General features: G+C 38.4%; 1 protein-coding gene across 1 annotated transcript in view; it reads right to left on the bottom strand.

The window, feature by feature from the left end:
• Window positions 1-2,864: 2,864 nt before the first annotated feature.
• bean1 (brain expressed, associated with NEDD4, 1) overlaps window positions 2,865-14,519 on the bottom strand; it is a 56,921-nt gene continuing 45,266 nt past the window's right edge. The window contains exon 6 of the mRNA XM_084404294.1: window positions 2,865-3,980. Within this exon, the coding sequence (XP_084260420.1) occupies window positions 3,623-3,980 (358 nt within the window). The 3' untranslated portion in view covers window positions 2,865-3,622. The remainder of the gene's footprint in view (window positions 3,981-14,519) is intronic.

The raw sequence follows: 14,519 nt of genomic DNA, 5'->3' as shown, positions 1-14,519 counted from the left end.
TGAATAGATAAATTGCCATATGTAGCCTAGCTCTCTAACAGAGTTCATATAAGCATTATATATTGTAAAGGGTCATATGGTTGTTGTAGCACTGTGCTGGAATTTATTTTCAAGGAAGTACCGTGTATATTAATGGGTCTTCTAACTAACGTCTTCAGCTGTCAACCCCAAAATGAAATTTCTGTCATTAATTACTCACCCTCATGTCGTTCCAAACCCTTAAGACATTCGTTCGTCTTCGGAACACAAATTAAGATATTTTTGATGAAATCCGAGAACTTTCTGATCCGACAGCAAAGTCATTGCAACTTTCAAGGCCCAGAAAGGTAGTAAAGACATCATTAAAAAAGTCCACGTGTCTACAGTGGTTCAAACGTAATGTCACGAAGCGACGAGAATACTTTTTGTGCGAAAAAAACACATCTTTATTCAACCATTTCTTCTCTTCTGTGTCAGATCTCCTACGCTATTCGCGTAGTAAACAGTGCAGCACTTCCGGGTTCTATATGCCAGAATGCCGCCTCACTATTGGCCGACGCTGGTCATGTGAGCACACAACACATTCGTGTGATGCTGACGCAGGAGCTAGCCAATAGTGAGGTGGCGTTCTGATGTAGAACCCAGAAGCTCTGCACTGTTTACACTACGTCAACAGCGTAAGAGAATGATGTCGCAGAAAAAAAGATTGTTGAATCAATTTGTTTTTTGAGGGGGGGTTTTGCGCACAAAAAGTATTATTGTCGCTTCATAACATTACATTTGAACCACTGTAGACACATGGACTTTTTTAATGATGTCTTTACTACCTTGCTGGGCCAGCTGCAATGCCAGTTGAAAGTTGCAATGAAGTGTCTGTCTATGGAGGGATCAGAAAGCTCTCAGATTTCATCAAAAATAGCTAAATTTGTGTTCCGAAGATGAATAAACGTCTTACGGGTTTGGAACGAAATGAGGGTGAGTAATTAATTAAAAAAATTTATTTTCAAAAACTTGTCCCTTTAAGCCTAGTATGTTTTATGAACAGCTGGATAATCTTCATCTGCACAGTAACGCAGAGCTTTTACACAACTAAAACAATTTTCACTTTTTGTACCTTTAAGTTTGTGTGTGTGTGTGTGTGTGTGTATCACTACTCTGTATTTACAAAATTGACAATTTCAAAATTCTCCCAGAAAGCATTAGAGATTAACGTCTCAATAGATAGAGGTCTGGTGTTTTTATTTATTCAGAGGATACAGTGGTAAATGAATAAAGACTCCTATACAAAACATACATCGACATCTGCAGCTCTATGAAACAGCATTATCACTTTGGACAACCGACCAAAACATTATGACAGAGAAATAACACACTTGAGATGTAGATTCATTAAATGTAAGTCAACATTTACAATGGGCTTTGATGCTAGGGTGCTATTTTGGTGTAAGAATCAATATCCATGTGTTCTAATGAAACGGGTGAAATAGCACACAAACATAAGCCATTTCAAAGTGATTTTCTAGAACATCAACTCCATAGATGCAACTAAAATGCACAAACCTATAAAAACAGACAGAAAATATGCAACGAATGGGAAGTAGATCTTCATTAATAATAATTTGGCAATATTCCTTTAAATCTGACTTGTGTTCATTTTATCTTTATGCACACAGAATTGCTACAGTCTCGTGCTAAAAGTCGAGAGTTTACAGATACAGTATTAGGTTTACAGTGCGGTGGCAACAGCTAATCCACCTCTACTCATTACATCATATAACATCTGGAGCAATTCTTCATCTAAGGTGTTGACCAATACAGCTCATGCCTTTACAGAGCTATATGACCAGAACGAGACAAGCTCGACATTCAAAGTTCAAACTACAATAGATAAATAATAGTGGGCCATTTAATATTCATTTCTGTTCTGAGCTGCTTTTCACGACACAATAAATGCATTCATGCACCAAATTCAATTGAATAAATCCCTACAGACTCTCTTTTCTATAAGAATATACTTTTGTGCGGTGAGGGGAGAGTGAGGAGAATAGAGGTGAGGCGTCATGCAGTCATTTTATGGGCAACTTTTACACTCACACACACACAATACACTTGTGTATTTATATATAGTGTGTGTGTGACAAAAAATAAAAAATGTGAATGGAAAGGTTTCTTCACTTTAGCATGTTAATCTAACAGTCATGGTGCTTACTAGGCACATTGTATATAACATGCATGTGCGGGGAAGCCATTGTGTTACAGTAAATGAAGTGGGAAATGGGCAACAAAAACAGGAACAAATCTGATACATAATTATTTTGGAAGCACAGAGTGTGTCCAGCAAGAACTATCTAATGTTTCATTTCATATTGACATCAATGCTACAATGGCTTTGCTTTTGAGCTACTTAGTTACCAGTCTCAGCTCTTCTGTTATAATGTACACAGCATCAATGCAGTTTAGGAGAACAATGTAAAGTAGTTTTACACCCTTTGGCAAAGTGTCCCCTACAGCCCTTTCTAACTATAGTTTGTATTTGTCATATGCATTGATATCCTACTTATCTGTTGTTTTCTTAAGATCTTCAGATGCATTTGAATATTAGCATTGCCATGAGACTTTAGGAAAACAGTAGTCTCTGCAAAAAGAAGGAAATATAAAGAAATCACAGTGACCTAACCCTAGCTGGAAACTGGAAAGCAGTGGTTCTCAACCTTTTTGACTGCAAGGCAAAAAAGAATAATAATGATGATGTGCACGGATAAATCATTTCTAATTAATAGAGCAATATTCCATAAAAAAAATGAATTGTCAATTTTGATTTCATGGTGACTTTAAAAAATATGTCAGTTTGATGTTGTATATCAATTTGTTTTTCTTTTTTCCCCCAGTATTTTCATTAATATTATGTTAATATAAATAATTATAGGACTTTTGGGGCTGGAATTTACCCTCTGGTTGAGAACCACTTATGTAAGGAGCAAATCAATTGTGAGTAGAAAAGTATGGATAAAAAGCATATCGATTTTCTGATGACATTCAAATTGCTTTAAAGATAATTTCTCATATTTGCTAGTTATTCTATGAAATGTACAAAATATTATCTTAAAAAAAAAAGTTTACAGATTACAAAACGTAAATAGTTCTAAATTGAAAAAAAAAAAGAAGAAAAAAAGGTTGTAGGAGATAGTCATGTGGAAATAGTCACTCATGCAGGAACACGCTCAAATTGTCACACTAAAAAGAAAGGTACATTTCTATTCCCACGGTACGTTTATTGGGAGGCTTTCTGCTCTTTTCAAAGTCAGGCCATCCAAAATTAGCTGTGGTTGTGAAGTTGAAATCATCTATAAGTCTATCAGTAAGAGAAGACGCACGTTGACATATAATTACACCATAAGCAAAAGACTAGGTGAGGTGACGCACAAAAAAAGTGGTCGATAGCCCTGTGCTCTCATGGCGGCTCCCGCTTTGTCAGATAAAACAGGAGGTGCAGTGTCTGCGTCAGGTGAAGTGAGAGGTAATTGTGGGCTTCTGCAGGTGTCGGTTTCAGCTCTTGACTCAGGGAGACCTCAGCCACACAAAAGAGTCCCTCTCAAAGCTGGTTTGGTACAGGTGACGCATGAGTGTGCTGGAGAGGTCAGGATTACAGGATCCTGTGGGAAACGCTGTCCTGAGGACTGCTGTCCGCTGTAGTGTGTTTGAGCAGATCCAGGGGCATCAGTGGAAGGGGCTGGTTTTGTTCACTCACTACTGCTTCGTATGGGGGCGCTTCTTCAAAAGGTAAGGCTGACAAAGAGATGGAGGCGATTGGCTGGTGTCTGAAGTCCTGGAGTCTGGTTGGGTATTGGGAAGAGCTGCTTGCAGACACCCAGGAAGCACCGGCGGGCAGATCCTCCGTCTCTCTGTGATAGTGTGCACGGCACGGGTCTGTGAGGGAGTAGGGGGGCGGATCGTCCGTAGGAACATATATTTGCGTCCCTTGTCCCACACATTCATCGTAACTGAAAGAAAAATACCATTTTGATTAAATATGATTATATACACATTTGATTTCAACATTTCTATCAATATAATATCAAGTTTGTTAAATATAGGAGGATCCTGTTGCACACCTTCTTTAGGGAACCACAAAATATGTACTGTAAACTGGTAGGTTAACTATTCTAACCACTAGAGGGCAGGAAATGTATTGGCACAGGGATTTTCAAGGAATTTTTGCCAAGAACCCCTAAATATGTTGATCCCCTTGCTAATATATAAATACATATAATCTGTATGGGGGAAATATATAGTGTGATATTATAGAAAACTAAAGAAAACATGTTGTCTCCAGAATTAAAAAATTGGCTTTTTTACTGTAATTTTAATAAAGACACAAAAATGATTAAAATATTATATGAAAAATATTAAATATACATTTCAAATACACTTAAATGTAAGAAATATTTTACAAATATTGTTAATTAGGGCTGTCAACAGAACAAAATATTGTGATTAATCTCTTAATTAGGATTCTTTATTATTATTTTGGGATTTTTTTTCTTGGACTCACAAATAACAGGTCACTAACAACTGAGGTGTGTAACAGTGTAAGCATTTTTATTTTTTTTCTTCACAACAATAATTTAATCTTTGATAACTGAATAAGTGCAATTTACACAAGTGGCAATGTCTGATACACAATGATGAAGTGACGTTTCACTCATAGTTACCGCAGGCAGAAAACTAAATAATAGGAAGAATCATCAGCAAAACTTGAAATGGCTCAGTGATTTACTGCAGTGCAAATATTAGTGTCACTGTCACTTGATGGTGGATCTTGAAGTTGTCAGCAATCAAAATATTGATTTTGAAGATGCTGAAAATGATAGTTTTGAGAATATGTTTGAGATTGCGAATATGAGCCAGATGCTAAATGTACTGGGAAATGAGCTCTGACGAGGACAGTGATGATGGTATAAAACATCTGCTCAAACTGAACCCTTCCAAGATCCAAAAGGTAACAAAATATGTATTTTATTCTTCTGTAATTGTTACTCTAATATCAGGAGAGTTTTATATTATCGCGACCAGTAGAGATTCATCCAGATAGATCCGGTTCGCTAAAGACCTAAAAATTGAATAATGATTGGAGAAACATCCATGCATTTAAGGGTTAAACAATATATGTATTAAGAATCATTGCGCTGGGCATATTTAATATTTAACACATCTTCTTTAAAAGCTCTAGTACAATCTTTTCAAAAAAAGAAAAAAGAAATTGGTTTTCTGTGGACCCCAGAACACTCCCTTCCAGCCTCTTGTGACTCTAGGCCTGTTTAAAAAATAACAAACTTAAAATGTATATAATATATCTAACAAAATGTATACAATACAAATGAATATAACACAAATATTATATAATAATAAATTAATAAAAAATGTAAAGTATAGTTTAAGTTGAGAAAAAATTAACGGTATAGCTAATACATTTTATGCTTCACCACATGTAACAGAAGTGTCAGATTTATGACAGATTTTTACATAAAGAGCTCAAAATGTACTTATGCTATTATAATGTGTGAGTGCAAGATCTTCTTGGCTCATGCTAAGCATCATGCTTGACTCAGGGTGAAGCATTAGAATTGACATTCAATTATCTTTTTTCTTCTTCCCACCACATCAAATTGCCAATTTTACTTTCTCTTTGCGATACCCTGCTACACAAACAAAGCTCAAGTGAAGCATATCAGATTCAAAGCCCAATGTTTCCATCCAGGAGAAAAGCAAACAAAAAGATAGAGAAAGGGAGTGAAATGGCCTACTTGCTTGCCTGAGTTGTGTGTGTGTGTGTGTGTGGGGTGAGCTACATTAACCAGGGTCATGGGCACTTCCAGTAGAAGTAAAGCAGTCATCTGCCTCTGACCGCAAGAGCAGGGCACAGAGCGTTAGAAAGAGTAAGAGCGAATAGCAGCAGGGTAATTTGATCTCGGCATGGTTAACCATATCAGACTGTCAGAGAGAGCGGAAACGGGATGCTAGAATTGGTTTAGGCCGCCACCCCAGGCTTACACATGACAGGGGGCTTTGTGGTGGGCACAAAGATCTCTGTCATAGATGTATCTTTTGTCTATAGACAAAAGATGTGCATTTTAAAAAAAGGAAAAAAAAGAAATGAATACTGTTATTCAGCTAGGATGCATTCAATTGATCAAAAATGATGATAACGACAATTATAATGTTACAAAAGATTTATATTTAAAAAATGCTGTTATTATGAACTTTCTATTCATCAAAGAATCCTGACAAAGTATCAGTTGCCACAAAAATATTAAGCAGCACAACTGGTTTCAACATTAATAATAATAAATGTTTCTTTAGCATAATTATACAAATTTCTGAAGGATCATGTGACACTGAAGACTGGAATAATGATGCTGAAAATCCAGCTTAGCCATCACAGGAATAAATGACATATTTAAATATATTAAAGTAGTACAATTATTTTGAATTGTAATAATAATATTACTTTTTACAGTATTTTTGATCAAATAAGTGCAGCCTTTCTGAACATAAGTGACTTTCATGACTCTTAAACACTAGACAAATGTAAAAACAACTTTTAGTTATTTTCACTTAAAAATAAACATTTATAACATTATACATTTTCAGGCAATATAGGCTAAACTAATTATGTGAATGTGTTTTATTGAATTTTATTGAATTGAATATGCCCTTTAAAAATGAATGCAACATGTGTCTGTTAACATTTGTTTTTGGTTTATAACTTCAACTGTTTGATGTATCTATGGGTTTCTGGGAATTATTATTATTGTTATTATTAAATTAAGATATTACAAAATACTAGTGAATCCAAACAGAAGGCAAGACCAATAATGCAAAATTGTGTGAATACAACATTAAACAGTGAAAACAATAAAACAATAAAAATTGATTTGTCTTATTTTTTTTTTATTTTTATTTTTTTTGTCAAATTAGTTTTTGTTGATAACTTCAACTGTTTGATGTATCTTTCGGTTTTTAATCTCAGCCAACCAGAGATGCAGAGGCAAATCTAAATAATGACCTTCAAGCATGACAGATGTTATTCAGAGTTCATGAAGAGGCGTTTTGCGTGTTCATGGTGGGGTTTGATCACCATCATGACAAGAGAAGAGAAACTGAAAAGACAGAGAACCTCTGAGAGAAGGAGAGAGAGACTAGTTTGATTTAGTCTGAACCACTTAAAAAAATAATCTTTTTTTACTTGCTCCTTTTATGGGTCCCAGTCATGCTTAGCCATTTTTCCCTGGTATCATTACCTCTTCCAGTTGAGCAGGTGGTGTGTTAATTAGCCCTCATCACCTCACTGAAGCTTGACGAAGGATGAGAGGGAGTAGATCTCGGAGTATATGGGAGACCCCTCAATACAGCTGCTACTGCTGATATTAGATACGTTTATTATATGATCAACAATTGTAAAAGCATCAGAAATAATTAATTTCCACCTATGGCAGCTTAATTTAACAGACGGTTCCATGAGAGAGATCCACAAGATTTCTGTAACTAAAACCCATTTTATATTTGCAAATGAGCAGCCATAAAATATCGTTGTACACATAATATACTAGGCTACAAATGAAAATGTTTCAGCACTAGGCTTTTAAATTATAATTTGTTCAGTTTTTGCTTTAAAATGGCCATAATAGTGAAAGTATAATTGTATTTTTTTGGTTGCACTTTATTTTACAGTACATGCACTTAAGTGTACTTACAGTGTACTTACCTAAGAAACTGGGTAATCCAAAGTAACTCCGGGTTAAGGTTAGGTTTGGGTGTAGGTTCAGGGTTAGTACCTAGTTATTACCCAGTTATTGCAATTACTATAATAAGTACATAGTATGTACATGGGGAACAGGTTTGTAAAATAAAGCGCTACCTTTTTTTTTGTCAAGCTGTGAAGCTCCAAAAAAGACAAAAACCTATGAGCAACAAATGACTTTTGCACTCACACCCAAGTCTCCTCTTCTTCTACCTACTCCAGCCCTTTCAGTCCTACACTTTTTTCCATTCTCTTTTCAAGTCATTTTCTTCAGGCTTCATCTGCGAGTAAAGTTTTGCTTTAGGTCACTGTTTTACTAGAATTATAATCATGTATGCAAGTCAAATTTTTTATTTGACTTTGTTACACTTTTTACGTAATTAGTATGTCATAAATGTCTGTGCATAAGTGTCTGATATGAGGATGAAATAAACTTTAAAACATCAGCTGGCATTTAAATTGGTATTAACCATGTTTTTATAAGAATTATTTCCCCCCAGCCCCTGAAAACCCTGTGACAATGCAAGATAACTTACATAACAGCACATAAACACATGCACATCAACTCAGTATACCAATACAGATGTCAGCACATTTTGTTACAGGTGGGGACCACAGTTAACATTACTCTATGTCTGGACACTTTACTGGCCACCATAAGCATGTCAAACAATATTGACAGCTTGACTAAATGCTCATAACCTCACAATGCTCTGGCACACGTCTCTGAGAATACTGCACTCAGCTATACTGTGGCGTCACCGTGTCTAAGAATTACACACTTCAGCAGACACCGCTACTGAACATGGCAATGATGGCCAATGACTGCATTCCTTGGATTGTACACAAATGCGTTATGCCGTCCTTTCATTAGGTTGTACCTTACCTTGCATTACATTATGTGATTAATTTGCAGACATAAAAGCGCTATATAAATGAAAGTGACTTAACTTGACATACACAAAGTCAAACAGCAACTTCCTCTGCAGTGCAGCATTCTGAGTCCAATTCAGTCCACATTAATATATACTTAGATAAATGAGGTCACTGTGTAATGTGTTATTCACCCAATTCTACATTCTGTTGTGTAGCTTAATCCAATAAAGAGCGAGATGCAGGAAGAACAAGATACTAGAGACTTTAATGAACACAGATGATCAACTACACTTTAAACACTGACGACGCCTAAAGAGCAAAGAAATGGAATAGGGGCCAGTTGCACCAGTTATGCACAAGTTACAACTTAGCCTAGTTTTGAAGTAAATGGGCACTAAGTTACAACTTACACACTACTAAATATTTTTGCGTTGCACCATTAAACTTAGTTGAAGCGTAACTCTACAAATAAACAAAATATTTATGGAAGGCTCCGATCAGGAGTTACATTAGATTTTCTATTACATAAAATAGCAGATTGACTGAATGGTAACAAACAAGCAATGGAAACATTATAGTTACATTACACCCCCCTCCCTTAAGGCATGTCCTCGCGCTGTAACAAAACCAACAGAGTAGGGAGGAAGGGGGTTCCAGAGGTGGACGAGAGCTAGGGAGCGACCCAGAGCGGATCCATAATGACAAAGGTCCACGGCGGAACCGATGGAGGGAGGAGCCAGGGTGAAGCCAAAAGCTGGACCAACTGAGGTGGAGCCGAGGAGACAAAGACCCAGGGTGACAGTGTAAAACCTGAAGAGCCAAGGCAGAGCCTGAGGTGGAGACGGGGGGTCAGAAGACCAGGGGCGGAGCCGGTGTGAGTGAGGACTATGGTAGAGTCGGAGGGAAGGAAGAGCCCGGTGGAGCTGAAGGGGAGGAGGGACGAGGAGTAGTCGGAGGCCAGGAAATCTGTGGAGCAACCAGGATGATGACTGACCAAGGTGAAGCCAGAGAAATGAGGGAGCCTGGTGGAGCCTAAGGGATGACGGACCACAGTGGAGCAGGCCGAGATGGAGCTAGGGGATCGACGCACCAGGCTGAGCCACTGACAGAGGAGCTGAGGGGCTGAAGGGAACCAGTGGAGGCAGACCCAGGGAACTGAATGCCATTGTCAGACGAGGAGGGAGTGGGAGGCTAGACAAGACAAGATGAAGGAGGAGACTGGAAACTGGATGAGACCAGTGAAGATTGGAGATTTTGGGGAAAGATATCATCCAAATCATCATACCATTCCTTGTGGATATGGAACCGCACAGTGGTGGTAGTATGGGCAGGACTCCATTCCATGCTCTCAAATTATACTAACACTCCCTCAGAGATGAACAGAGATACCGGCTCATACACCTGGTCTGACTGGGCAGGCTCTGGCTCAGGGTCTTTGGTGGGCTCTGGTTCGTTGTCCATACACGTAGAGAGTGTAGATTCAGTCTCTAGGACGAACATTGGCTCAGTCTCAAGCTCCTGGACGGACATAAGGGCTGGCTCACACACCTGGTCAGACTCGGTTGGCATAGGCTCTGGGTCTGCGGTGGGCTCTGGCTTTGGGTCCTAAGCGGGTGTGTGGAATCAATGAAGCAACTACATGTTAGTAGTTAGTAGTAGTTACACCTACCCAGTGGAAGTTGGTTGCAGGGGCTTCACTGGAACCTCCATCCAACGACTTCTTAAGACCCTTGGCATCAGAGGTGCCAAACTGGAGAGAGTCCGCATGGAGCTAGCAGAAGAGGCAGAGCAAGGGAGTTTTTGGCTCTGGCTTCGTAGAAAGGACAAGGCTTGGGGGAAAGACGGATCCTAAGGCTGGCTGCAGGGAGCGGCAGGGAGACGTCCCTGTCGCTGCTCCACCACCCGGAGATGTTCCGGAATTAAAGGAGCGAAACATCTGTGAAGGGTGGCTCCCGGCTGACGACCCTGCAGCCGGACCAAAAGGCACTGGCGGAAGTGCGTCAGGCAGAAATGCCTTGCAGGTGGTCCCACCTGTGCTTACCACTAGTGCTGAAGTTGAGACCACCTAAACTGAGACCAAGTCAAGACCAAGACCAGCATGTGCTGAGATCAAGACAAGGCCAATACTTTGAGGGGTTGGGGTTTAGACCAAGACCAAGACCAAGACCAGAGTCTTGCACACTTACAGTACTTCATGTCGCGTGCACGCACTCTCAAGTGGCCAAGGCCGTAAGTGTGGGTATTTGGAAAGACCCAAAGAACTGAGAGAACTGAGGGCTTATACAGGGAGAGACATAATCAACGTAACATGGAACAGTTGTTTCTAAATTAGCAACCATGGCAACAAACAAGCAATGATAACTCAGGCAAACAGAAAACAGGGAAAACGAAACTAAAGAGAGCATTATTGTTAAACCTGTATCATGCAACTCCAGGAACAAGCAGTTACCATTAAATAATATGTTCATCAGATTTAAAAAAAAAAAAATGTATAACCTTATGCCAAATAGTGTTTGTATATAAATATAAAAGTATATAATTTTTTTATTAAGAATAGTTTTTTCATTATTTAATATTTATAAGCATTTAATAAAATAATTTTTTTAAACATTTTAGTTTTACTTTGTTTTTGTCTATTCACTATTTCATCTTTGAGTCAAATCACAGCACTGTAAAACTACATCTGCAAGTATCCATTCATCTGTGTTTGATTATTGAAACAGTGAAAAATAATTATAATTAAAAAAAAAATTTTTTTTTTAATGCAGGGCAGGGACATGGTTCTATGCATTGGCTGTTGATTGGATGGACACAGAACGGAAGATCAAGCTGTGATATTTTAATGAAAAATTACGAGCTCCAAAACCTGAAACTTAGTTCAAGATCGAAAACAAGCATTTAGAAAAAAGATAGGGTGAATTTTAAAAAAGGAATTAGAAAGACAGATTGATTCTGACAGGTCAAGTCTGGTCAGGTCAGAAGGTTCATTTATGGACCAGGTTCAGGCTTTAACTTTAATTTCCTCTACTCTAGGCTGATACAGTTGTGCTCATTTAAAGGTTCACAACAGCTGCTGAGTAACCTATAATCAATATGAATAAGACATCTGTTGTTACCCTGGTTACCCTCAGCGGTGTGTTCCCCTACTCCTCATCCATAAATAATAACTCTGATTGAGAATCCTCCATGTGCAAGTGAGGTGCTATTAAGATAAAGGCACATTCCAAATGTCGAAGCCTGCACTGCGATGAATCACAGGAAAACGAATTTGGCTTTTTTCTGTATGATAATAAGGTATAGCGCAGAGGTCTTTCTGGGCTATCTATATCCTTCTGTGTTACATAAAGCTGTTTGCTCTCTTCAGCAAAGGCCAACAGGGCGAGAAATGTTTTGCACCACACCCTTCTTCCCCTGTTAAGGACCCAGGCTCCTCAGGGACTCCTCCACACACACATACTGAGGTGCAACCTCAACTGACAATTTATTAATCAGGCTATGCAAATGTCACAGCCCAGCCATGACTGTGTCTCTCATCTCATCTATCCATTTCCTAAAATAATAAACAGCCTGTGTTTTCTTTAATGTGTTTTTTTAAACACACTATTGTTCTTCTCAGGAACAAATATGAGCATCAGTTGTTTTTCCACCTTGGTCTAATGTAGACAGTTTACTCTTCCCCAGAGAACATGAAAAACACCCGCAGAGGTCTTTAATATAGTATCATTCCACACCCACACTTTAAATAAATTTGCATATAAAAATCATATAATATATTAAAATACAACATAAATATGTAAATAAACGTACTATAAACGGGCTGGGCTGTATGTAAAAATTGTCATGTATTAATTGCTTTTTTATTGCCAATGTGTGAACAGCATGTAATGAAACTTAAATATTAAGACCTTTCCTAACTTCCTAGATTGTCCATGAATGCTGTAACAGTTGATCCATTGGAGGCAAGTTGTAGAACCCAAGAGCAGTTTATACACACAGGACACGGACACGGACACGGACACGGACACGGACAGGGCGCTTACCAACGGTGGTTACAGGGAAACAATACTTGACAAAGACACGTGGCAAACGTAAGGGCTTAAATACAGACTACTATGACTAAGCGAGACACACCTGTGGACATAATTTAGACAATTAACCAATGACTACTAGACACACAAAAGACACATGGCAGGATCACATGAGGGCAAGGGATTCACATGACAAAACATGAAACATGGCTGACATGAAACATGAACCATGATCCAAAACAAGACGTGACAAATGCCTACAGACTTGATTTTTATGTGAAGGACTGGTGCCGGTTTGCCGGGAAAATCAAAAGGATGTGACGTTTACGTGCGCTCCCGAGAGCCTCTCTTCCATTCTATGACACATGAAATGTGAATGTTTATACAATGTTCAGGATAATGCCGAAAGAACCATTCGGTACTGTAATGTAAATGTGTCATGCAAAGAAAATGAATTCAAACTTTATTCTCACATAGCCAGATCTATATAGTCTATAGTCTCAAATATAAGCTACTTTATAATCAAACTATCATAATACTGTAATTTTTAAATTTCATTTGTCGACATGATGCCGTTGAATTGCAGAGCTTCTGCAAACCTAACCACATTGCTATGATCAGATGTTTTCTTAAATGCCGCCTTGTCACACTTTCATCTTTGTTGTGTGTTTATTTTGTTACTGAGAGGAAAGCGCACAGCACATATTTACATATTCATCTAAACGTCACTCTCAGCAGCATGGACGGCGTTCTACATGGTTCAGCAGCATGGTTCTACATATAACCCCTCTAAATATTTATTAACATTTATAATTTAATATAAATCAATTTTTTATGTATTAATACACATTGTATTTATATTAAAATGGATTATATATATATAGTATTTAATTTCTATATTTATTTCGAATTATTCTAAACACACACTTCATGCACTATCCATTGCTCAAAAATATACACACACCACACATGCACGCACACATTTCTGGTGGATATTTTTGAGCAATGGATAGTTCATGAATTGTGTGTATAGAATCATGAACACTGCAGAGTGTGTGTGTGTTTCTGGGATCTGCCTAGTTTTATTCTGCTCTGCGGAAGTGGCACTTCACGGGCTCCACAGGTGAGCAGCTCATATACATGCCCTGAGCACTAAGTTCGCAGGTGCCATCTGTGGCCATGGCAGCCCTGGCGTGAGTCACATGCCACAGCCCCTCCCTGTCAGCCCCACTGTGCTAATAGCTCCTCTTTCCAAAGTCCTGAAGACATCAAAGAACAGCATAGCGGTGGACTCCATGTTAGAGTCCACATATGTTCATGTAGAATAAACTGGCATGTTCCCAAACGTGGCATGCGGAAATGCCAGGGTAGCCCAGTTCCAACACAGCATAATGGTCCTATGCCAGTCCACATACACACACGAAAATAAAATAAAAATTCTTCCTCTAAGCACATATTTTTTTGTAGCCATTTTGCTTTAACTGTGAAGACAGAGAGGCCTGAGTCTGTAACAGTGGCTGAAAGGGCAGGCTGCAATGTGCCAGTGGTGATAAATGCACATTATGATGTGACTGGAGGCTCATCTCCTCTGATCTGAAGAGCGATTCTGCACCCACTCATTTCTGGCACAGATGAATGAAGGCTAGTAGAGAGGCAGGCAGTGATGGAGAGCTCCGTTCGGCTTCGGTGCCTTAGCATCTGTAAGACCTCCCCTCTCAAATGCTTTAAATTCACAGATACCATACAGAACACTATATAACCGTATAACAGTAAAACATAGAAACCTGGAATTGAGGTCTTACAATGGAAGAAGTAAAAATAAATAAAAATAAATA

The sequence above is a fragment of the Rutilus rutilus genome, assembly GCF_951802725.1.
Source record: "Rutilus rutilus genome assembly, chromosome: 3".
Lineage (NCBI taxonomy): Eukaryota > Metazoa > Chordata > Actinopteri > Cypriniformes > Leuciscidae > Rutilus > Rutilus rutilus.
Note: the sequence above shows the minus strand (reverse complement) of the source record. Positions and strands in the feature narration are given on the sequence as shown.